The sequence below is a fragment of the Eretmochelys imbricata genome, chromosome 3 (assembly GCF_965152235.1).
Source record: "Eretmochelys imbricata isolate rEreImb1 chromosome 3, rEreImb1.hap1, whole genome shotgun sequence".
Lineage (NCBI taxonomy): Eukaryota > Metazoa > Chordata > Testudines > Cheloniidae > Eretmochelys > Eretmochelys imbricata.
Genome location: NC_135574.1, coordinates 42,716,103 through 42,742,684, shown reverse-complemented (window position 1 = coordinate 42,742,684; position 26,582 = coordinate 42,716,103). Strand labels below are relative to the sequence as shown.

General features: G+C 38.5%; 1 protein-coding gene across 1 annotated transcript in view; it reads left to right on the top strand.

Moving 5' to 3' along the window:
* The window catches only part of CSMD1 (CUB and Sushi multiple domains 1), a 1,692,034-nt gene that overhangs the window by 1,256,235 nt on the left and 409,217 nt on the right, over positions 1-26,582 (top strand). The window contains exons 22-23 of the mRNA XM_077812120.1: positions 3,631-3,800; positions 18,849-19,005. Of these exons, the coding sequence (XP_077668246.1) occupies positions 3,631-3,800; positions 18,849-19,005 (327 nt within the window). The remainder of the gene's footprint in view (positions 1-3,630; positions 3,801-18,848; positions 19,006-26,582) is intronic.

The following is a 26,582-nucleotide window of genomic DNA, read 5'->3' as shown; positions in this document are numbered from 1 at the left end:
GTGAACTTTTAAAATTAAGTGAATTTCCCAGGAAATCTCTAGAAGGATTGGGTATGCTAATATAATTCCTCTGGTTATCAGCTTCTTTGAAGCTTCACTCTGGAGTGTGGACCCATTGTCTTGCTGATGACCTATTCAAAGAGCCAAACTGGATGGCTCTCTGATTCATGAGGCTGCTTGTTTTTAACTGAAGTTGTGATGAACTTGTGACCACAGGAAAAACTGCTAATCATCAACCAGAACCCATGTTGGAGTTTGGGTGATCTCACATGTGTGTGTTCTTTTACTTTTTTTAATAAGTCCTCTCTATTTCTTGTACCTTAAGAGTAAAATTTGCTTGCTTAGAAATAGCTGTGTGGTAGCTTAACTGAAAATTACACTGTGCCATCTCTGAAGAGAAGGGAAAACAGCCTCCTTAGGCAGCCTGACTTTTGCTCGGAATATCATAGGGTAGGCTGGGAACTCTTCAGCCTGGAAATACCTCAGTTGGAAGGGGTTAATACATGTCTCTTCATCCAAGAGAGGCAAGAACTGGGCAGCTGGAAGCATGAGGATGGGTTCCTCCTGCTGGATCACTGGGGGATAATACAGGTGCAGTTGCCTTGAACTGTGATAGACACATGATTAGAATGGAAGACCAATGAATTCCAAAGTTTGTGTACCAAGCAATGCCACTACACAGCTGACAATCACGTGGGTGTCAAAAGTTTTGGTGGCACAATAAGATTGTCAGTGGTGGACATAAAATGAATATACACCCAAACCACGTTAAGTACCTTGCTAAACAGTAATTCAGGTGGCACTCAATTGGCAAGAAGACGATGCCTCTGCAATTTTCCATGTTGATGATGGTGTGGGATCTGGTCAAGGGGAACTGTTTCCTAGACTGTGATTTTAGTAAATTAGAGGGGTCAGGGAAGAGAGGATGGTTGTAAATATTATGGAACATATTTTGGAAAACAAAGGGGTCATAATAACTTGGTGAACTTATTTTTGAATCCTCATCAACAATCCTTCTACTTCTCCATCTATTGTTTCTAGCTCTTAGTTGTCGTCATGTCTACCTTTAGACTGTAAACTCTTTGGGGTAGGAATTGTGTCTAGACATATCTTCAATAAAGCCCCTTGTACACTGTGGCCACTAAGAAATAATAATGATCATAGTTTCTTCCCCATTAAAATAATAATTCTCTATACAATTCATCTTCCTAATTGGGAAGCATATTTAATAGGTTTACATTTGTTTTTGCTTTTCCAGCTTAGTTCAATGTTAATTTTATATTACTTCACAGATATTAATACTGCGGGGCTATACCTGTTTTGTTTGTAATACCTACTGGTATTGTGTATGTCCTCCTGGTTCTCATTTGGTTACTGAAAGAATATTATTTTTTAAAAAGTACTTTACAGCCAATGAGTTTTAGTTCTTTGAGGAAGATAGAGAAGCAACCTGAACTGGGCCTAAGGAAACAAAGATATATGTATTCCTCAAGGAGTATTTTCATATTGATCTTTATCTGAGCAGACCCCTCTTTGTGGAAAAGTTTGTATAGGATATCTGAACTTTCTACGTGAGATAAGATTTCCTAAGTCTACTGCCAGAACTTTTGTTAATTATTTACAGACAGATGCCATCTGCAGTGGTTCTTCACTGGATACGTACTAATTTAAATGAATTTTTCATAATGTTAAATAAAATGATAAATACAGAAATATATCAAATTATATTTGTGTCAGCACTGTAGGCTTTGCATCTACTGACTGTAATAATGGCACTGAGTAGAATTGATTTTATATACTTAATTCCTTTCATAGATTCAGTAGGTTAAATTAGCATATCTATGACCATGTATAATATCTCTTGTATATGTGATAGGTCTTTTTTTAGGGGAAGATATCTTGCCCCTGACTTGGCTTGTGGAATTTATCTAAGATAGAAAATATATATATATGACTATTGACTCAGTGGCAGATTCACCAGTCTACTAAAACATCTTTGTGTCATATATGCAGGGAAAAGTGGCCTTAAGTTTGGCTGGAGATATCCGTGGGAGAATCCCCCTGATAGGAAAGCTATCTGCTGGTGGAGGTGGCTACCTACTCTACCTTCTGTCCCCCTCACCCTAAATGTAAGGGGAAAGACAGTGCAACATCTGGGCAGGATGAGGAGGGGAGGAGGCATGGTGAGGTAGAACTTCACTACTTTTGATCTTTCACAAGTCAGGACTGACCTCTAACTTATGCCACGGTGGGATGGCCCTGAATCAAGGAGTCACAACCAGCTCCCTGATGCTTCCCTTCTTCATACTGTCTAAACAGATCTCAAATGGAGAGCAGGATCAAGACTTCTATGTAAGACCATCAGTGTCTTCTCTTTCTTCTTCTTGTAATCATTGGGAATCTATAATGAAATCAATTATAGCAGAGGAATTTAAAAACAAAAACTGCAATATTCTTTACGTTTTTCAGGAGCCAGAAACATCTAAAGTTGATAGTATCTGTCAAGGCCACGTTATACTTGGTTTTGGAGTCAGTCTTTTTGCAATTGATTTTCTATATATAGATATAATATAGGCATTTCTCCATGAGCATGTTCCCAGAACAATACACTGTATTTTATTTTTTGCCTGATATTTAAGTCTTATTATTCAGTCCAATATAAGTTATATATATATATTTAAACGTCCTGTAGTATCTACCTACCAGTTTGTGACTATAGTTCAGAACAGGTAAATATAGTTCTGTATTTTTTTCCAAAGCTGCTAATATTTAGATTATCTGTTTTAAAATAGTATTTCATTCTTTTCTTCTTTGCTTAAGTCCTGAGTTTTGAAGCTATCACTTGTGACCTAGCATTTTGCATTCTTGATATACTTTTGTTACCCTTCAATCAGAAAACAAGCTAAGTCCACAGCCTAACCCTTTGCTTCATGCTGCACACCTTCCTTTCCAGACAGGCAATAAAACGACTCTCTTTACCGCTGAGAGGGAAGGGAAGGTCTTTTCTGTCCACCCTCCAAACTGCTGGGAGAAGGCCTCATCCACTCTTCGCTTGTGAAGGAGGGTAGCTGTTGATTTCATCTTTGGCAGATGTCAGCAGCTTCTTTATTGCTGATGGAAGAAACTGTTCCAATAGCTATTATACTGTCAGATTTTTGTTTTTTACCTTAGGACTTGACTCTCCATTTTGTCTAGTATTTTTTATCAGGTAAAATAGGGAGTCAATGTGATCAGTGCTCCCCTTATTTTTGCCTAAGACCAGAACAGCTGTCAGATGTGCTTCAACAAAACATTTAATTTCTGTGTGATCAGCCCTCCCAACTTGTGGTGGAGGTCCGTCTGATGAGAGAACTAAAAGGGATGTTGAAGGCTAAGGGGACTAGACCAAGGTAACCTGAATCTCCCTTAGTCTAAAAGCGAAGCATGTGGTCATTGTTTTATGGTCGTTGTTTTGGTAGTTTGTCAATCGAAGATAAAGTACAGCAGCAACATATTTCTCTCAGATAGTCTCTATTACTTAAGTATTATAAAAGAGACTTAGTGTTAGGTTTGAATATAATTATTATTTTATATTCTTGAAATGGATAATCCACCTTTTTAATTTATTTTTAATGTACCTATTTCCTTTAGCTGAATGTGGAGCAAGTGTCTCTGGAAATGAAGGAACATTGCTGTCTCCAAATTTTCCATCTAACTATGACAACAACCACGAATGCATCTATAAAATTGAAACAGAGGCTGGTAAAGGGATCCATCTTAGAGCCAGGACCTTTCAACTGCATGAAGGAGATATTGCTAAGGTAAAATAAAATCTGTTTCATTGTCTGCTACCCTTCACTTTACATGAGAAATTGGTGTGTGTGTCTATATATGCAAATGAAATAGAGAATGAAATTTTATATATATATACATACATGCAATAAAAAATTAATTTACTATTTCATTTGTATTCAATTATAAAGAAAGGTGATGCCAGTCAGCTGTGATTTATGTGTGTGTTTGTGTGTATATATATATATATATATATATATATATATATATATATATATATATATATTATATTTTGCTACATATAATATAACCCATAGCTGACTGGCATCACCTTTCTTTATATTAAATGCAAATGCAATAGGGAACTGCATTAAGATTGCAATACACCAAGTAGAAATATCATGCTATTATAATGATGAAAAGAAAACCTAAAGAATGAACCTGAATAATTTAAGAAATTGATTTCTATCCACAATGAACATGTTTATATCCGCAGAGTTGTGAGTACTTTGTGAGGGCAGTATCTGATTCTGGGTGGCCCTTTTATCCTTAAGGTTTTGCTTTTCAACTTTTTAACCTGTGCAATAATATTAATTAAGACATGACCAAATCACAAATATCCATCTCATCATTGAAAAATGTGATGAGTATAATCACTCATTGATCATGTGCTTTATTGACTACACAGAAGTGTTTGATACCATCCAACATGACTAACTTTTGAGGATACTGGCTGGTATGGGGATTTCAAAGCACCTCATTGAACTCATCACAAATCTCTACCACCACCAGCAGATCACAGTGTGAACAGTAGTAGGCAGAATTGGGCAGGATGTGAAACGAGGACGTATTCTGCCCCAAGCCTCTTTAACGTATATACCTAATTTATTATGAGACAAGCTTTGGAATGTTTTGATAAAGGAGCTGGGATTTCCATCGACGTCAGATCTGCTGATAACACAACATTCTTTGCTGCAACTGCAGATGCAATGCAACAAATGTTGGAGTATGTAAAAACAGTTAGTGTAGAATATGGGCTGCTCCTGAATGTGATGAAATCAAAATGTATTTACATTGATACTAGCAAAAGCAAGATGCAAGACAACATCATGATTAACAGACAAGCTGTATAAGTAAATAAATTTAATTGTCTCAGATCGTATATATCCAACCAACAAGGCTATTCCAAAGAAATCAGAAGATGACTAGGGATGGCTCACTCAGCTTTTGACTTCCTTAAGAAAATGTGGAAAAAACATGGCATCTCAAAATGTACGAAGGTGTGTCTAGTGAAAAGCCTTATTTTTTACTGTAGAGTTTATGGATGTGAATCATGGGACGTTAATGCTTCAGAAAAGAAGAAAACTGAACAGTTGAAATGTGGTGCTGCTGAAGACTCTTGTCTATCTCCTGGATGGAATCAAAGATGAATGCTTATCTTAGAAATATTATTGGAGAGAAGTAGACCCTGATGTTGGAAATCAAAGATATAAAATTATGTGCTTTGGTCATATTAGGTGTAGAGGTTGGAAATAACTTCGAGAAAGTTATTGAAAGAATGGTGGAAGGTCATCGTAGGGGATAACCAGTGAGGAGATGGATGGATGTGTATGGCAGATCACTGGAAGTTATCAAAGCTCAAAGTTTCGTAAAGGCTTCTGAAAATTCCATGAAGCACTGACATTCATACATGAATAAATGTATTTAACAATGTTAATTTAATTTAAAAGTATTTTTGTTGCTCATTTGAGAAGAGAAGAGCTATACTACCGTTGTTAGTGCTGCGAAGTGTTGTTAAGACTGCTAAGTGCTGCTGTTCCTTGAGCTTCAGTGTTAGCTGCACTAGCAGAGAGTGCAGCTGGGAGGTTCCGCAGACCTTGCTGATGTTCATAAAGAAAGACCACAGGTTTGGTGATGAAGGCACTTGGCCAGGTTTATTGTCGATAAAGCACGGTACTATTGTCCAGGCTCAATGGTTACAGGTTCACTAACACATGTATGCTCGCGACAATGGTACCAATTCAATCAGCACACCACGAAGCTGTCCCCTAGACTTGCACAAAGATGCCCCTCCTATGACTTCTACTTTTATACATTGATACAGACAAGTTACATATTACATTCCATATGTTGCTACCATCCTTGAATCTGCTAGTTTGAACAAAACATTTTCATCCATTACCCTATCATCCCCTCCTTATCTTATGAGGGGTAAGTGTGTTCTTGTACCATCTCTTGTGGAATTTGTTTACACAGCTACTTGAAAACTCTGGGTGTTCTGGTACTATCCTCTCACGTCAGGAATGTGCTTACTTGGTTAGCTGACACCTAGTGTGTTACTACTCTGCCAAGGCCAGGCCTACTTTCATTCACCCTTTTGGCTATTCCCAGGGCTCCACCAAGACCTACAACTACAAGACTGTAACTGTAATACTGTAATACTGTTGCAACAAAGACGCAGACCTATGATTACAGAAGGCCTGTTTTGCCTCTCTTACCTCTCTAAATAGTCCCATTGAGAAATAATACTTGATTTATACACACTTTGAAAATCTACTTTCATATTTTTAATGCACCTATGGGCATAGTTTTTTCTGCCCTCACGCCCCCACTTTTTAATAATAACTCTCATATTTTACAAGGCAGAAAAACACATAACTGATCTAAATTATCTGGCATATCCTAAATTACTACTTCATATTTATGTTTCTGACTTCTCGACATTGGACAGTGCTTGAAGTGATCACATAACCGAGTTTGGTTATATAACTTCCAAGTTTTAACTTTCATGATTATGTTCTAGTTTCGATGATGGTAATAACTGTTTACTTTTGTGGCCTGGCGGTGCTATTGTAACTCTCATGAATAGTTGGTTACCCCACAAATAGTTCAATTGATTTAATGATAAAAGGGTCAAAATGTAATTGCCTTACTCATGTGTGGTTTCCTATTGATGTGAATGAGGCTACTCATGTGAATAAGGAAATCAAAATTGGGTCCTATATATGCTCTTCAAAATATAGTATAGATATTGAGGGATATAAGGGAAGTAGGAAATATTAGAAAAGAGGAATGGGAGGATGTGTCAATGTTTCCCACGTTTCCAAAGGGAGAAACTGGTATCTCTGTCAAGAAAAGGATTTGTTTAATAAACACCAAAATGATATTTTGAATTATAGAGCAAAATTTTCCCCAAATGTATGTTGGACTCTGATGACAGAAATCAGGAAGCTGGGAACCTGCTGGTAGAAAACCCACTCATCTGTGTGTAAGGTAGGTTGGAGGTGTGGGAGTGTAGGAAATGGCCACAACCTCACCCTATGCTGGACAATCTAGAGAGGGCCAAGTACTGCCTGAAAAGTGAATATAGAAGACTGGGAACAGGGAACATGTAGGATGCATGGGTCCTCAGTGTAGTCTCTGTTGGCTAATCCCTTACTGAACCCTTACTGGTATCTAAGACCCAGATCCTAGGCTGCAACTGCTGCATTCAGCCCAGTTTAGGAGGTAGAGTGCAAAGATAGCTTTAAGCTTTTCATCCCATGGTTCTTCGGTAATTTGGGTGCTGGCTGCCAATAAATTCTAAGGCCGTGTCCTTCTGGCAATGCAGAATCATTAGGAAATAAGGCTGACTTGATGATGCCTCCATTTGCCAGAAGCATGTTTTTTGTGCCAGGGTCAAAGGAGCTGTTGCAAGGGGAATCCTCCTCCGGTTGGTTAAACTGTTTTTAGGGAAGCTGCCCCATCACATGTGGAAATCGATGCCTAAGACTATCCTCCCATAGTGTAACTCCTGAGAAGAAACTAAATTGCCTTTCTCCACTCAGCTCTACTTTTAGAGATACAAGTGGCCTATTGCAATTTAATAATCTTCTTTCAGTGACTGTCCATATGTTTTCCACTTCTGGTGCCCATGTGACCCCAGGTACATGAGATTGGATTCTTTTGGCTAGCAGTGTCTGCAGGTGTCCTGCACCCAGAGTGTCCTCCTGTCCTTCCCCTACCTCTTCAGGGGCATAAAGGGCAGAGCAGGCCCAACAGCCCTTTTGTTCTTTCTTACCACCTGTAGCTGCAAAATGGAAGCCTGCAGTGCCCATGTCCCTGGATACTGAGCAAAACAACTAGCCTTATTTGTACGGAGTTATTGAAGTTTGTGTTAGTGTATAATAATGTAGGGTTGCCCACTGGCAAAACAGCAACAAACAAGAACAAAAATATTCTCTTAATGTGACGGAATCTTTTTTTTTGTAGTTATGGGCATTATTACTGTGAATAAACTGAAGTCTTCCAACTTCAAGAACTCCCCTTTGTGTGAAGTGGCTATGTTGCTTAACAATGGTCACCTAAGATGTCTTTTTGCCTTGGGGAAGGGCACATCCCAAAGAATGGCTCTGTCTGTCATTCCTTGTCAAAAAGAACAGAGAAAATTACAGAGATTCACCTCATATTTTTTCTGTTAGTTCATTCTATGAGGCCTGCTTCTGGTCCTACCAGGGGGAGGAAAAGATCACCCCATCTCACTCCCTCAAAGGGTAGCTCAGGACCTGGTATATGTCTACACTGAATTTTAAACCCAGAGCAGGGAGTCTCAGAGGCCAGAGACTCAGGCTCATGCTATGGTGTTTAAAACAGCTGTGTAGACTTCGGACTTAGGCTACCAAATTGGTCAGTTCCTTTATTGACCACATACTACTGGATCAACCAGAGAAGTTTGGGGATATCCTCTCCAAAGGGCAGCTGATTTGAAGAACAGCCAGTCATTATGCACCATGCTTCCTGGCCTAAAGCCTTTGGAATCCTGAGAGAAGTTCAAAACACTGGTGAGGAATTCCCCTTCAATGGAATAAAGCAGTTTAGTGAATCTACAGACAAATCCTTACACTTCTTGAAGGATTCAAGGGCCATGCTTTGCTCAGTGGGAATCTATATCTCTGCAAACAAGAGAAAAATTATTTGATTACAGACAGCACAAAGATCCCATCCTGCTCAGTTTCTGGCCTGTCAAAGAATAAAAGTCCTTAAGAGAGGGCTGCCATTTAAGAAAAAATCTCCAGCCTTCACGGTAACAGCAGTGTAGCCTTTGACTTTGAGCAAACACTCATTTTGATGATTCGATCAGGGTTGTGAACTGTCCCACCATCTGAATCATCAGCTGCATTGTTTTACCCATTTCCTCCAACCCATTGTGGAGCACCTTTCTCACTTGATTCCATTGGTCACTGTGCCTCAGTGGGTCACAGCTGAGAATAACAGATTCAGGACAAACTGGTGAGAAATAGGGCAGACTCACCCCAAAGTGGTGGTTATTCTACCATGAAATACACCAACCCAGTAACAAAAGTAAAATTCCGTCTCACTATACTGGTTAGCAAGAAGTCAAAAATGCAGTCTCCTTAGGCATTTGAGCACTTATTTCACCACCCAGACACTAGACTTTATGATGAGTGGTTATTGAAAACCAGTTTAATCAAACCAAGGGTCCTTCTGATCCCAAGAGATCAGCCCACAACCAGGTCAATAGATATCTCAGATCTTACCCAATAATCACGCCATTGCCAATCTAATATCTAAAGGGTTTATTTATAAGAGAAGAGAGTTAAAAATGGTCAAATATATCATATATATGCAAAAAAGGCTATGTTGGCTATGTTCTCATATCAGGTTTGTAGCAATGATGTTACAGACTGCTAGCTTGTAAAGTCTCTGGTAATTTCCAAAAGATTGGAAGGGGTCCTCAGTCCATTGATTGGAATGCTTCTTTTACTGGAAGTCCATTGTCCAGAGATCAGAGCAGGAAATAGGCAAAATGGAGATGTTTCCAGGATTTTTTATATCTACTTCCATGTGGAGGGGTTGCTCTCAGTCTTAGTTTGTGGGAAATTACAGGCACAAGATGGTGTCCAGGGTCACATGAGCTAGTCACATGCCCCTTGCATGATCTGATGACTCATAGGAGCAGCCATTACTCATATTCTGGCTAAAGCATCCACAGGAAGCCTCACTGGGTGGGGACAAGCTTCTTGTATGGCCATTATGTTCTTTAATGGGCCATCAAATTGAATTATCCGTTCACAGTGTGCTGGCTAGCCTGGATGTAAACTACCTTGTGCCTGTTAACCCAGGAGCAAACATCTGAAATACTGGCACATAGTCAATATTCATAACTTTAGAGACAAAGATTATACATACATACAAACAGGGTAATCATACTCAGCAAATTATAACCTATTCATTAACACCTTACATGATATACTTTGTACAAGATTTGTTGCAATTGTCTAACAGTAACAATATTAATGATATAAATGGTTATGTTTCAATCATACAGCATCACACCTTCCTAGAACTAATAGCTCATTTTACTAGATAATTGTCTACTTCTGTAGTGCTGTTGAAAAATGTTCCAATTGAAGAAATTTGTAGAGCTATTATATGAGCACACACAAAGATGCTGCTTTTGGAAATGCCGTTCTTCAAAAAGTCTTAGACCGAGCTCCTAAGCAGCCATCTTCAAGCATATTGCTTGGGAATCTCGTGAAGTGGCTCACCCTTTGGGACATTACTTGAAGAAGAAGGAGAAGTTACCTACCTTGTATAGTAACATGAGTTCCTTGAGATGTTTGCCCCTAGGGGTACTCCACTACTTGCCCTCCTTCCCCTTTGCTTCAGAGTCTCATCTTGACAGGAATTTGTGGTGGAGAAGAAACTGAGGGTGGTTTGTCCAACACTGCCCTACATACCCTTGGTACATGGCCTGAGGGTAGTTAGGGTGCATATTTGGAGTAAATGGGCACTGCTACCAAAAGTCTCTGACTAAAGGACATGGGTTGCATGTGCACCTAAAGTGGAGCATATAAAGACAAATATCTCAAAGAACTCCAGTTCCCAAACAAGGTAAGTAACCTACACTTTTCTTCATAAGCTTCTGAATGCCTCAGGAAGGTGTCCACTGCCTACTTTCCGATGTCCCATTCCTATGATCTTTTGGCTCTGAGAGAGAGAGAAGTTCCTGGTATCACAGGTCTAGAGGTTCTAAGGATGCATGCCCCATGGTATGTACCCCGTAGGCCCCAGTTCTCATTCCCATCCCAGTTCTGACACTATGGGGCCATTGGGGCATGCAGCCTAACAGAATAATTTTATCTGTTGCCCATTTGAGGATGAGATTCACCTCCCCTTCAATAGCTCAAATAGCTCATAGGACATAGGTAGTGCTCTCCCACATCGAGCAACAAGAGTAGGTATCAGATTAAAAGCAACCTCAGACTAATAGGTAGAAAATTCTGACAGGTATCTCCTTATCTTCTCTGGACAAAGCTGTAGTGCCTGCAACACTATCTCAGTCTGAAGACAGACAAATATTTCAGGATCTTTTCCACCACATGTTAAATACCTGAGAAGGTGACACAGGAAAAATCACAAACTCTTAAATATCTTACATATATTATTGCCTAGTTGTTTGGCTGTGCCAATTAACAATGGTTTACTGGAGACAGCAAGATATATCTGGCAGACACTGGCATCTATTGCACCAGCCTTCAAAAAAAGTGCACAGATGCTACCAGGTAACCTTCATCTAGATTTGATTATTTTTATACCCATCCAGTCCCAGGTTCCCTAGAAAGGGATCAGGCAACAAGGACTGCTGAAAACAGCACCCAGAGACAAAAAACCAAAATGTCCAGATTTCTTTGGAAGGAAAATTTTCTACTCAGCAAGTCTTCACTTTACATATCTCTAATTATTAGACCTTGTTAACGGCAAATGACTACCTGAATTGGCATAAAATATCAGACATTTTGGATAAGCTCCCTCAAGACAGCAGGGAAGAGCTCAAATCTATAATTGCTGAAAATCAGCTGGTAGTGTGGATTTACTTTCAGGCAGTTACTGTATGCCTTGGATATAGCAGTGAGGTCCATGGCAACATACATTGCCATGCTTCTTGGTTGCAGATATCAGGGATTCCTAAGGACATACAAACAATGGTTAAGCCCACCTTCAAGCAGTCATTCTAAGGCCTTGATTGAGACCCATTATGGTGACATGTGCATGATCTTTACCCCTTTTTGGGGGACTGGCTTTGTTGTTTTCAGGGGGACTAGAATCTTATCACTCCACACCTAGAGATCATCAAACTGGGATAGTCCATACAATTTCAGAGTTTACCAATCCCTCATCTTCTATAGTTTGTAGAGGTAAGAATAAGAAAATTGTCCATTATGTTAAGAGAGTCTAACCAAAATATCCTTTTGTGCTGGCTGTGAACAATCCATGGGTACTGAGAAATGGCACTTGAGGAATCCAGTCATGATTTAGGCTACTTAAACATTCCCTCATCTTGTCCCTATAGATTGTTTTTTGTGCTTCCACTTCTATTGCCACTCGGACACTTGCAGAAGCCGTTTAAATCAATGGTCATAAATAATGTCTAGTCACTTGAAGGGAGAGGATTTTTCAAGGCTGAATGACACCAGGGCATCTCCCAATCAATTCACCATCACTTTCGAAGCAGGATTATTTATGTTAAAAATATGAGGTTGTTGAGGACATGGTGTGACAAAAGGCATGAGATTCAGATGTAAGGCTCTTAGGGACAGATATGTAAAGGTATTTACATGCCTAAAGATGCAGATAGGCATCTAAAGCCAGATTTTTAAGGTATTTAGGTGCCTAATGATGCTGATACGTGCCAAGTGGGGTTTTCAGAAGTGCCTAGGTGCCCAAATCCCAAGTACCTTTAAAAAGTTCACACTCAGTGCTTACTCCTATGAAGCAGAGCACACGTAGCATTAAATATTCACTAACGTCCTGCCCCTTGTTTTCAGGGGCCCAAATGAAGGTACCTTAGGGACCTGATTTTCAAAGGCTAAGTACTTTCTGAAAATCTGGATCCTTCAAGTGACTTGAGTGGGGTATCCAAAAAATGAAGGGACCCAAAAATCACTAGTCTCTTTTGAAAACTCCACCTGCCCTACAAGCAGAGAGTGCATTTTTATAGGAGCTCAATGTTATTCACTTAAATTCACTGGTAGGTTAGGAAATGCCTTTCAATGTAGCTGAGATTTTAAATACGTTGGATTGAACATGCTCATGAAAAGCCTAGGCACAGAAAGACGATTTTAGGACAGAGTATCAGCTGTTTCCCACAAATTAAGCATAGAATGGACAGTAAAAGTATAAGCTTCCTCCACTGCCTCAGAAAACATGTCTCAGCCCTGAACGGTATGATGTTTCTCTCTTGGGTTGGTCCTTGGCATTATGGTCTCCTAGCATGGAGCTCTTAATAGAGACTTCCAATAAAATGACCAATATTGACAGTATTTTCTATAATATGGAAAGCTGTCCACTAAATATTGGACTCCAAACACCAGATAACTTATGTAGGTCACAGAACAGACATCAGCTTGTAAGGACTTTAAAATCCATATTGATCAAAGCTGGAGTTTAAAGTTTATTCCTGGGAAAATTCTGCACCAAAAAAGTAAAAATTCTCCACACAGTATTTAAAATTCTTCATATTTTATTTGTCAAAATAATACAATATAATCATGCCAGTTTCAATTATTTTTGTAATTTATTTCAAAATACCTGTCAGCAAGTATGTCTGTAACAATACAGACAAAAAAAGAAAATAGATTCAAGACATAGTTTTATTTTTTGGACAAACAGATTCCTTACTAGGCATATTAATACAGAACTTTGAGTAATTCATTTAAACTACAATACAGAAATGTATTTCCAGTACCCCTCAGAAGTCAGTGCAAAGGACTTAGGGGTAATGGAGGAGCTGAGGGAGAGGGAAGGAGCCTGACAGGGAAGGAGCCTGGAGATTGTTGGGTGGGGGTAGGAGAGGTATGGAAGAGGGTTTTTTTTGTGGGTGAGGGGAGGGAGCAGGAGGATTGTTAGGGAGTTGGGGAGCCTCCCCTATGCAGACCCCGACTGACCCCTGGCTTCTCCCATTCAGTCAGGCACATCTGCCCCAATCACCCTATGTCCCTGTAGCCCCTTTCCCCTTCCGCTGTGTCCCTACAAGCTCCCTACCACCCATCCCCTGTGGCCCTGCACCCCCTACCCCCGTCCCACTGTGGCCCTGCATGCCACATCCCATTCAGCCCTAAGATCAGTGCTCTCACCCCACTAGCTCCTGAGCCCATGCCCCAGTCTGCCCCTGGTACTAGCCCTTCTGAACCCCAGTATGTGACCCCCCCCCACCAGCAACCCCATGTACACTGCTCTGTCTGTCCCAGGCCTCCTCTCCTGGCCCTGCTGTGAGGAACGCAGCCTCTTCCCTGTCCTTCTTCAGCCATTGGCTTCCGTCTCTTCTGTCATCAGAGCAGCCCCTGGTGGGCAAAAGGTGTAACTGCAGCAACTCTCCAGCAGAATCTGTATTCTGCAGAGAAAAATAAAATCTGCAGGGGGGTTATGAATTTGGTGCATGTGCAATGGCATAGAATTCCCCCAGGAGTAGAAGCTATAACATTGGTTATATTGGCTTTATAGCCCATATTCAATTATCTCCGCTAGCTACTTCCCAACGGTTGTAAAGAGACACATATGTATATTGTTTAAACCCAGTACTTGAACAACTCTATTTTTTTAATTATGGTTTCTACTTATATATTTTAATAAAATTATCCTCCTATAGGGTAAGACCTAACAAAAAAGCCATCATTTTGGCACAACACTTCAGAAACATAATGTGTAAACTCCCTTTGGCTCAATAGGCATTTTTGAAATTATTACTTTTTTTTTTCATTTTGCTATTAAAAAATGAAAACATGAGATTTCATGAAAAGCCCTCTATGTGACTAAGCTGACCAATTCAAATTGGCAATGAAAAAGTCAAAAAGGAAAATGAAAAACAAATGAGCAAACTAAAAAAAATGCTAATTTTTAAAATAGTTTCCATTTTAAGAAATCAATTTTTTTTTAAAGATTAGAACGTTTCTGGGAAAAAATCTTTTAACTAATACCTGTTTTTTGAAGAAAAAATATTTCATTTGAAAAAAATGGGACCAGCGTTACCACTGGCGTCACTAATAATTGTAGGAGTTATGCTAGATATAGGAGTTAGTACTGAGTAAGTACTGAGTAAGTACTAATGGCATGAATAAGGGATATAGAATCAGGACTGTTGATTTCAGCAGGCCTATTTTTGTGATTAAGGAATCTTCATGTGGGTGAAGGTTTGTGCAATGGGGCCAAAGTTTGAGAACATAAGGAAGGCAATGACTGTAGGTTGGGGGGCAGAGGATGAGGATTCAAATAAAAAAATAAAAACAGAATAACTGTTATGTGAACATACCTAAACCACATAACTAGGTGAAATTGTTATTGTAATTCTAATCCATTCTTCCTCTAAATCCCACTCTATTAATTTAACATCATTAATTTTGTCATATCTAAAATGCAGACTGTAAACTCTTCACTGTAGGAACTACAAATGAAATGCTGAGCTTATTGATGTCAATAGCAGCTTTGCTATTTACTTCTGTGGGGCCAGGATATCATCCTGTCTCTTACCACGCAACAGAACCACTAACCCAGGAACCTATCCTTGCAACAAAGCCCGTTGCCAACTGTGCCCACATATCCATTCAGGGGACACCATCACAGGGCCTGATAACATCAGCTACACTATCAGAGGCTCGTTCACCTGCACATCCACCAATGAGATATATGCCATCATGTGCCAGCAATGTCCCTCTGCCATGTACATTGGTCAAACTGGACAGTCTCTACGTAAAAGAATAAATGTACACAAATCAGATGTCAAGAATTATAACATTCATAAACCAGCCGGAGAACACGTCAATCTCTCTGGTCACGCGATTACAGACATGAAAGTTGCGATATTACAACAAAAAAACGTCAAATCCAGACTCCAGCGAGAGACTGTTGAATTGGAATTAATTTGCAAATTGGATACAATTAACTTAGGCTTGAATAGAGACGGGAATGGCTAAGTCGTTATGCAAGGTAACCTATTTCCCCTTGTTTTTTCCTTACCCCCCCCCCCCAGACGTTCTTGTTAAACCCTGGATTTGTGCTGGAAATGGCCCACCTTGATTATCAGACACATTGTAAGGAGAGTGGTCACTTTAGATAAGCTATTACCAACAGGAGAGTGGGTTTGTGTGTGGGGGAGGGGAAGAAAACCTGGATTTGTGCTGGAAATGGCCCAACTTGATTATCATACACATTGTAAGGAGGGTGATCACTTTAGATAAGCTATTACCAGCAGGAGAGTGGTGTGGAGGGAGGTATTTTTTCATGCTTTGTGTGTATAAAAATATCTTCTACACTTTCCACAGTATGCATCCGATGAAGTGAGCTGTAGCTCACGAAAGCTTATGCTCAAATAAATTGGTTAGTCTCTAAGGTGCCACAAGTACTCCTTTTCTTTTTGCGAATACAGACTAACACGGCTGTTACTCTGAAACCTGTCTCTTTTATTTGCTTTTTAAACCACTTTTGCACACACTTGTTTACTGAAAAGTAATAAATGATGATGAGGATCAAAAGAGAAATGCATTATATTTTTGAAGAGTTGATCACAAATAACGCTGAGGTAAAAGCAAACCAGGAACTATCAACTAGTTGATAGCATCTATTTAATGATAGCAACCATAGGACAAATTACTTAAGTAAAATAAGCTGTTGCTTTATTACTGCTCTTTCTACGTTGTTTCCAGTCATCTCAGTTTTAGTTAATGCAATTGTGATTCAAGGTGTGTCAAAGTGAAGTTTGGAAGCTGGTACTATATATCTTATCATACCAAAGCACAGTGGTGGTAATAAGAGTATCTCTAACAAAAAGGTAAGGAGGAGACCTTCACAGAGGGGACGTCTCACTAAATGTATTATCTTTTCTTTATATGAAGCCATTATGATTACCATAATCCTATACATAGAAACCTGCTGTAAAACCATAGTGGAAAAAATGATTGAGTTAATAGATAGCAGCTAATTTTTTTTCTCTCTTAAAGACTAATAACAAGATCGCTTTTCTTCTTTTAATATTAATTGCAAGTGGTACCCATGACATTAAATAAAGGTAATTTACATGATTTCTAAAACCAGGCAAAATATATTTTGTCTTTTACAAACCCAACAAATTGCAAAATGTATTTGATCAAAATTTTTAAAATAAATCCCACAGTGACTCTATACACGAATTCAGTTTTCACAACAGATTTACAATCTTCGGAAACATAATTTTTAATTAAAATGCCAAAAGAACTGTAGTTTGTCCTGGGTCAGATCAGCACAGCACCACTATATGAAGAGCTGGACACATCTTGTGAGATATTCTCAGCACACTACCCCTGGTCCCAATCCTGCAAGGGCAGACACACTAGCAGGAACTCATGGAGTTTAATGGGGCTCTGTGTGGGTGCAGCGATCTGTCTGCATGTAGGGCCCAAGATGCAAGCTATGAAATTCTCATTAGTGCTATGGTTAATACACATCTATGTGCTGTACATATTGCACAGGTAAAGCCCTGCATAATGCATTGTCCACATGCTTCTTTACTTTTATGGTCAGAAAGTTCATTCTTTACATCTATATGTTTTTATCAAGTTAATCAGCTTTCATCTCACAGACCTGTCCAGAAATCAATATCCATATTAATTTGTTGGTGCTCATGATGATCTAAGCACTTTCCAGACATTCATTCCCAAAGATCTCATGGTATGAGGCCTTGTCTACAGTGGGGATTTTTCCCAATTCCAGCTGTCGGCAGTCAGCCACAAGTGTGGCTGCATGAGTACAACCTCCCCAGTTTAGACAATATAAATAGATTTTCACCAGTGCATCTTGTTTTGGTTTCAAGCAGTAACATGCCATCCTGGTGCAAATAATGACTTACGTCGTCTAAGCTTATCAGTCTTCAGAGGTGCAGTTAAACAGGTGACTGACCACTGAGGGCTGGAATCAGGGCAAATTCCCAGTGTAGACCAGCCTAAAGATACACAGATGAATAGACAGAGTTTAAGGAAAGGGGAACACAAATAGGGATTCTTATACAGGTCAGCTGCAGTCACATTAGGCAACACAGCAAAACTGGGTAATCGGGGTAGAGTTTTTATTGTGCATTAGAAACTAAATGTATAGAGTTGTCACCTTATTGTAGAAACACATTTTTTCACGGCTCCTGTACAAATATTCTCATAGTGAATACATCTTTCATGGAAGCATAAATTCAATGAAAGTATACATGCTTTATGTAATACTAAGAAAAAATAGTTTACTGAATTCATTTAGTGTCCTCAAAAATACCACAGGGGACCATTTGGGGACTTGGTGGCCTTGAATTTTTTTAATATAGAAGAAAACATAAAAAATCCCAAATCAATACTAGGTTCCCTTTATATCAGTCCTGTGTTCATGGCCAATCAAAAGGACATTTCTTTGACTGAACAATTTTAAAAGCATAGTGGTAATGTTGATTTTTCCCATTGGAATAGTGCATATTAAAAACCAACTCCCCTGTAGTTTGTTTGGACAGTGCAGCATGCATCTCTCTGACGTGATATCAAATTATTACCTCAGGCACAGAGTCTGAAATAAAAAGTGACAGCTTGGCTTCAGTACCTCAGTCTGGCTTTTAATACATTCAGACATGAGGGAACAGAGTGGAAGAAGATTCACCCCATCCCTCCTTTGACAATGATTTTAGAAAAGACATCCTTCACTGAAATGTCACAAATCTTTCCAGCCTTTGTAACTGGATTATGGGGGAAAAAACCCATGAGGTTATCAAACCTCTGAGGGTAGATCCATGTATAAATATTAATTTCATTCTAGATAATCTCACAAAATGTTTGTGTGTGTGTGTGTGTAGTGGAATATTTTTATCTTTCATCTGAATGCAAAACTAAGAAAGACATATAAGAAAAAATTGTCTTTTCTGTGCCCAAGATTACAGATTGTTTAGGAAATGGTTGTACGAAAAGACTATCTATCTTAGAAGCAGCTTCATAGCTATTGTTTAAAAATAAATTAAACTAATTCAATTACTAGAAAATTAAATAATAAAGAGTTTCATGCTGTGATTTGATTTTTACAAGGTGTATGATGGAAAAGACAGTTCTTCTCGTCCTCTGGGGGTCTTCACTAAAAATGAACTGGTGGGAATGATCCTGAATAGCACCTCTAACCATTTGTGGATAGAATTTAACACCAATGGATCTGATACTGACCAAGGATTTCAGCTCACATACACCAGTAAGTAGCTCACAAAAAAACATGTGTTTTTGGAGGGTGAGGGAGGGGTGTGTGTTTTAAAGAGAGATATGTAACCATACAAGTTGGCTGACATGGTTTCTCAGAAAATGAGGAGCATTAGTACCTAGTTTCTATAGTGTTTGAGATTGCATTTTAATTCCATACACAGTTGGGTAGGTGGGGAATTGAGGTACATAAATAAAAGCAATATTTTGAATCTTTGCACGTTAGGAAAGTATTATCATTTGGTGAACAGAAAAGTGGGGATTGATTAAAAAAAGTGTCTTACTCTGGCAGAAATGAGTCAGATTTTTTAAAAGTGGGCATTTAACCTGAGCAACCAAAAGTAGGAAGAAAAAAATTAGGGCTTAAAATAAAAGAACTTTGGGCCTCATTGTCTCATAAACAAGAATTTGGAATTCATTTGCAAATTGGATACTATTAATTTAGGCTTAAATAGAGACTGGGAGTGGCTAAGTCATTATGCAAGGTAGCCTATTTCCTCTTGTTTCCCCCCCCCCCCCCCAGATGTTCTGGTTTAACTTGGATTTAAACTTGGAGAGTGGTCAGTTTGGACGAGCTATTACCAGCAGGAGAGTGAGTCTGTGTGTGTATGGGGGTGGGTTTTTGGAGGGGGGTGAGGGAGTGAGAGAACCTGGATTTGTGCAGGAAATGGCCTAACTTCATTATCATGCACATTGTGTAAAGAGTTGTCACTTTGGATGGGCTATCACCAGCAGGAGAGTGAATTTGTGTGGGGGGGTGGAGGGTGAGAAAACCTGGATTTGTGCTGGAAATGGCCTAACCTGACGATTACTTTAGATAAGCTATTACCAGCAGGACAGTGGGGTGGGAGGAGGTATTGTTTCATATTCTCTGTGTATATATAAAGTCTGCTGCAGTTTCCACGGTATGTATCTGATGAAGTGAGCTGTAGCTCACGAAAGCTCATGCTCAAATAAACTGGTTAGTCTCTAAGGTGCCACAAGTACTCCTTTTCTATAAACAAGAATAACTCATGTAAGGGAGAGGTAATACCATGAGCTGAAAACTGATGAATCTCATAAGAATTCTTAACCGCATGGGTGCCCAGTTTGCCTCTGACCCTGTAGAAAAAGATGGGGATCCTGTTCAGAATCCAGGGATCTCACGAGATCAGCAGAAAGTAGGAGGCCTATAGGCAAGTTTACTTGTGCCTCCTCTCCACTACCCTGCCCCCACCAGCTTCCACCACTCCCAGTGACCACTGCAGAAACTGTGCTTGCATGGTCTCCTCTCTCTGCTACTTCTCTTAGAACTCGCCTGCAGCATACAGAGAGAATAAACCTTAGTTTATATGAATGTGTGCTGACTTCCTTCATGGACTGGGGGCAGAAAATCCAAGAGAGCTTTGCCACTTTCCCTCCCATGTCTTCTTTCACCATAGTCCTGCTTCCTCCAGTTGCAGTAAACTTGAACTCCATGGACCCATAGGGAGGAACTTCTGCAGTATTAGGAGAAAGTAAGGAATATTTCATGTAGGTAGATTTCACTCATCTGTGGGTGAAAGTGCAGTTGCAAAAGGGAGTATGAGGTCCCTTGTTGTCTATACAATAGAACTTTATCGTAAATTTTCTAAGAGTGGAAATTTTATAAGGTCAAGAGTTCTGTTCAGTTGTTTTTGTTTTTTCTGTAAAGTGAATAAAATAGACTGGTGACTACTATAAGACTGTTAAAGGGATCTGGTAATTGTTGACTTAATAAATCTAGTGCCAAATAAATCCATCTAATCTATATCTGATTGCTCAGTTTTAGATGCCCACAAAGAGTACATCACCTGCCATTAACATGTCGTCTTTGTGGTCCTTTTTTCAGTCATCTATATGCAAGAGCAGTAATGAAGCAATTGATAACATCTGATTTTAGAACAACCAAAATACATGATTAACAAAACTGAACTCAACTCTGGTGCTTGTGCAAATGCTTTTTTTTGGCTTTTTAACATTCTGGGGCTCTTTATGTGATGCTGAAATTAAAAACACCATATTCAGTGAGTTGAATGATCCATGAAAGCAGAAAAATGGGGGAAATGGTACTCATCTTAGTTTTCAATATCTCATTAGCAAAACAATGATACAGAAATCCATAGACTAAGTAAGTATACAGTCATGCCTTGTACTAGTCAGAATGTGAGCAGATCTTGGCATTAAATATATGGGGAATTCAAGTATCAGTCAAAGCAGTTAGAGAGGAAGGCTAAGGAAGGCAAGAAGAGTTGTAACTGAAGATTAACATTTTGTAGTGGTCTCTCTCCTAACTACAGATAATTCTGGAGGAACAGATATAGTAGGGTGGATGGAGGTTCAGTGTTCGATAGGACAATGAAGGGACCTGTGGTATATCCCAGCTAGGAGTCAGATAAATGGGAAGATCCTGATTCCAAAAGTCTCAAGTTGTTATCAACCAGTCATCCTGAAGGACTTTGTACTCCACAGTACATGGATAGTAAACATTAGACTAGCATTTCAACCTAGCCTTGATTGGCTAAGGCTGCTGTGACCTGCAGGAGCAAATGTGGTAGCAGTTTAGCAACATTGTAGAATTGGCAGTGCCTGGGTTTGGGGATAGAAAAAAAGTAGCAGCCTCATTTTTTCTCTGGTTTTTTTTAAGACATAACTATATGGAAACCAACATATATACAATGGAAGTAGGGATTGTTCTCTGTGTCTGCCAAGGAAAGGACAAGAAGTAATTTGCTTAATTGGAAGCAAGGATTTAGGTTAGATATTAGGAAAAGCTTCCTAACTGTAAGAGTAGTTAAGCACTGGAACAGGTTACCTAGGCAGGCTGTGGAATCCTCATCACCGGAGATTTTGAAGTCCAGGTTAGACAAACACCTTTCAGGGATACTCTAGGTATACTTGGTCCTGCCCCTCAGTGCAAGGAGATGGATTAAATGAAGTCCCTTTCAACCCTACATTTCTATGATTTCTAAGAGTGGAAATGGGGGAGAGGGAATGTCTGTTACAGTGTATAGAATGGCATCCACATTGGTATTACAGGAATTGATTGTGATAATTTTTCTTTCAGTGAGGGAGAACAAAAACATAGTCTGAGGCTGGTTGGTGTCAAGTATCTACCCTCAAACAATAAATTAAATTTCTTTAGATTGTTATATTTTTAAGTGTCCTTTATCTGCCAGAAAGTTGGGAAGAAAAAACTTTCTTCTGCCAGAACAATTAATGGATTATTTTAGCCCCAAGAATTAATCCAAAGATGTGTATATTTCCCCCTCTGTTACTGTTTTAATCCTTTTTAAACACAGTTCACCAAAACATCCCAGAGTTTTACTTTGTCTCTTCTCTGAATTTTTTTGAACAGCAGTGGAAGGACTAGAAAGGAATGTAAGAGGCCTTTTTCAGCTGTTTTAAGTTTCCAAGCGTGGAAGACATCAATGAAGCACCATGTGCAAAGATATAAGCTTGAAAATGCCATATGGAATAGCCACAACTTACTCTATTGTCACCTTTATTTGTTTGGATCAAAAATATCAGTGTTGGGTTTTTTTTTTTAATTTCTGTTATAGTTGCCTGGATTTTTTCTCCCCAATTAAAACTTTCCTTGCTGAGACACCTGTAGGTGTTTTGGAGGGAAGATGATGGAGCCTCAGGCGCTCCCACAGCTGGACTTAACATTCCTGTTCTCTAATCATTAGGAAGCCTTTGTCATTCTATTGTAAAGTACTAGTGTACTATGCTGCTGTGTCAGCTGTATTTAACCTTAAATTAACATTCAAATTAAAATGGAATCTTACTAATGTCACAGAATAACAATAAAAGATACAGACACAATTGTCTGCTAAAGCTAATAGATTGCAAGTTTAAATAAAAAGTAACACAGCCCAGTATCTGAATAAAATCAGGGTAGTCTCCTTGCAGAGGCTGACCACTGCACTGTTGTGTTCCTGTCACCAGGGGAAACTCAACACATGCTGTGACTTCATGAGTGCTCATTTCCATGTTGAGAATTGAGCTGAATACAAATATTCCTCTGATCCTGTGTCCCATAATATGGTTGTTTCCTTTTCAGTCAGTTTCTAATCCTCATACATTTGACAATGTTCTCCCCCCATTGTAGGCAGCCCACTTTATCTTGATTTTGGGCAGAAAACAGTTATCCCAAATTATCACTGTCACATTCAGTTGTTCCCTGCTGTTCTGAGAGATGAAGAATGCAAAGTCCTCATTTAAGGATTGAAGATCCAAAATGTGATATCCAGAATTGAAAATCTGGTCATAAGAGTTTGAATCAACCTCACACAAGGTGACTCTATCCTCTTAAATGAGGCTTATACATACTGTATATGATAACTCGCTTGCCTGCATCTAATCAAAACAAAGTTATTTTATTTTCCATACACTGCCAATCCACCAGTACAGGCTTTTCAACTACCCACCAAACCTGCCAAGGTTTCAAATATCGAACAGCTATAAGACTGAACCCAGGTACCTCTTCTTATCCTTCCTCTCTGGAAAAAATGCCTTTTGTATCTGTATAGAATAAATGAGAATCACACTTCCTCACACAGGTTTCAGAGTAACAGCCGTGTTAGTCTGTATTCGCAAAAAGAAAAGGAGTACTTGTGGCACCTTAGAGACTAACCAGTTTATTTGATTTAAGCAGGGATGGTCAAATGTACAGTGGACAAAACAGCATCTTTCACTCAATGCCAACACAATAACTTCCAGAAATCTATTTGTTCCTATGTGAGTTTAAAGCCAGAAACTTTTGTTTTCTTTTGTGTTGGAAAAGGAGGAACTACACTTCGGAACAAGTGGAAGGAACCAATAATGGCAAACTACCAAGTGTCTGAAATAAGTCTTGTATATCAGGATTCCTGAAGTTCTAAAAATTAGGTATTTCTCTAGAGAAAGCTGATCAGTCAATGAAGTGATTACCTTGAACTGGAACTCTTTTTTTTTTTTTCTTTTTTTTTTAAATAATGGATCCAAAAGAACCCTCAATCTTCAATTTTTGCACCCATCTTCCCAGTGCTGTCCTGATGTTGATATAGACTTGGTCCCCTTGTATGGATTTAGGCCTATGCATAGTTATTTTTATTTTCATGGTTTATTATTATTGTTACTATTATTCATATTTGTCATCTTCAATGTTTTGCATATCTGGCCAGCATTTGATTACCGGGAAGAATAGGTCAGACCTTACAGACGGGAAGAATAGATAGATAGTAAAAGAAATTTCTCAGCTATGTCACAATGTTTTGGCATCTAGACAATTCTATTATTGCAAATATCTTACATTGCTCAGTTTTAGTTGTGAGTTGTAAAAGTTTTCTGCCGAAGAGACTGTGAAGTGGTAGGAAATAGTGAGAGTTGGAAGCTGAAGGTAAAGATCTAAATTAGAGAAAAAAAGTTAAGTTCTAAATCCTGAATAAAGGTGTTAAATATGAATTTAATAGAATCCTGAACTGAAGTTGAATCTAGTCTACTTCATGTTGTGCAATAATTCAAAAATCTAGAAGAGCATAGGAGTGAAAACAAAGTTCTGAAACTCTTTCAAACTCAGTGTCTTACCCTTACATACAAACAAACTCAAATCCTGGAATCCAGTGGCTTTCCCTCAGGCCACATTGTGTCAGTTGAACAAAATAAGAAAAATACTGAATAGAAGCTTTTGGAGTTTTCATTCAGTAACTTACTGGATTACAAGGCTTGTTCCAAAGAGAAACTTCACACCTGCAGTCTGCAATAAAAAAAATAAAAGACAATACCAAATGATTAAATGTGTGTGTGCACGCACATGTATATCTACGCACACATTTATTCTTGTTCCAGCTATAAGTTTTAGAATTTCAATAAAATGAGATGAGTGATCTTAGATCATAAATCTAAATTCAATTACATGCACAAAAACTATATTAGAAGAACTTGTAAAGTCAGGCCCATGCATCCTTATTAGGCTCCCTTATCTGCATGTATTATAGAATAATAGAAAAGTAGAACTTCAAGGGACCTCAGTAAGTCATCTAGTCTTTAATTATATGGGCATATACAGTGTTCTCCTTTTTTTTTTTTTTTCTTTTCCACCAATCCTCTTATTCCACACACTCTCAATTCTGCTCTCAAATGAGGCAGGAGTCCTCAACAGCCTCATCCACTACATAATGCTGACTAATTCTCTATGCACCATCCATGCAGTCCACTGAATGAGACAGGGTCCTACACAGAGCTGGTTAGAGACTCTTTTACAGGACCATCATCCATTGAATATACAGTTCCATTGAAATTGAAATGCTTTGTGAAAATGGGTCAATTTTGCCAGAATTTCAGTTAAAAAAATGAAAACCAAAAGTTACAATTACAAAATATCTGGTTTTGACATTTTCAGAACAAAAAATTTCAATTTTTCATTTTGAAATGACTTCTTATTTATTTATTTTGGTATTATAATACACATTTTTAAAGTTGGAGTTATTTATAAAAGCAAAATGTTTTCTATGTCCTGAAATGATTTTTTTTTAATTGTCTGTTGTGGAAAATTTTAAAATTTTAATTTTGGCTACAATTTGAAATGAAGGCAGATTTTAAAATCTCTAAATTCTTTACAAAATGGAAATTCTATCTTTTGAAGAGCTGTAGTCCTATGGGGAGAAAAAATATTGTATTGTACTAATTAAGAGCTAGCTTGGATAGAGTTAGAATTGATATATATGGAAACTATTCAAGTTTTTTATTTTTTTTAGTGTTTACTTTTTCTCAATGTTATGTTTTACTTCCATGCTTTGCTTCTGCACCTCTTGTTTCAGCCTGGGACCAAAAAATCAAAGTGCAGAAAGAGAAGCTGTACTTATGTTATTTCCAGTGCAATAGGAAACATGAAGACTTCTATTACAGATATCAGAGATTCAGGCAGTTTGGATAAGATTTAGACATAGAATGTAGATAATTAAATAGATTTTTGGGGCTGTATCCGAACCAAACTCGGGCTGACCTTTTTCTTAAAAAAAAAAAAAAAAAAAAAAAAGTCAGTCAAATTTGTTTGCCTGTTTCCAAGAACAAGGTTTGGGAAAGAATATGTTGTTGGAGTGACCAGAACTGTATATACAATATTCAAGGTGTGGGCAAACCATGGATTTATATAGTGGAATTATGATATGTTGTGTTTTATTATCTATCCCTTTCCTAATGGTTTCTAACATTCTGTTAGAATTTTTTGCTTGCCATTACACATTGAGCAGATGTTTTCAGACAACTATCCACAATGACTCTGAGATCTCTTTCTTCAGTGGTAATAGCTAATTTAGACCCCATCATTGTGGATAGTTGGGATTATTTTTTTCCAGTGTGTGTCAATTTGCACGTCAGCATTGAATTTCACCTGCTATTTTGTCGCCAAGTCACACAGCTACCTTGCTAGGAGTTACTATAATTTTGTTCTGGTCATAGTAAATGGTAACCTTTAGAATGACTTGTGGCTTTCCTTGGTACAGGTCAAAAGATTGCAGTCTAGTGGAAAACGGCAGTGTTTTTCTATCACAATTTGAGATCTAATATCCAGAACAATGGTTGAGTTTCTAA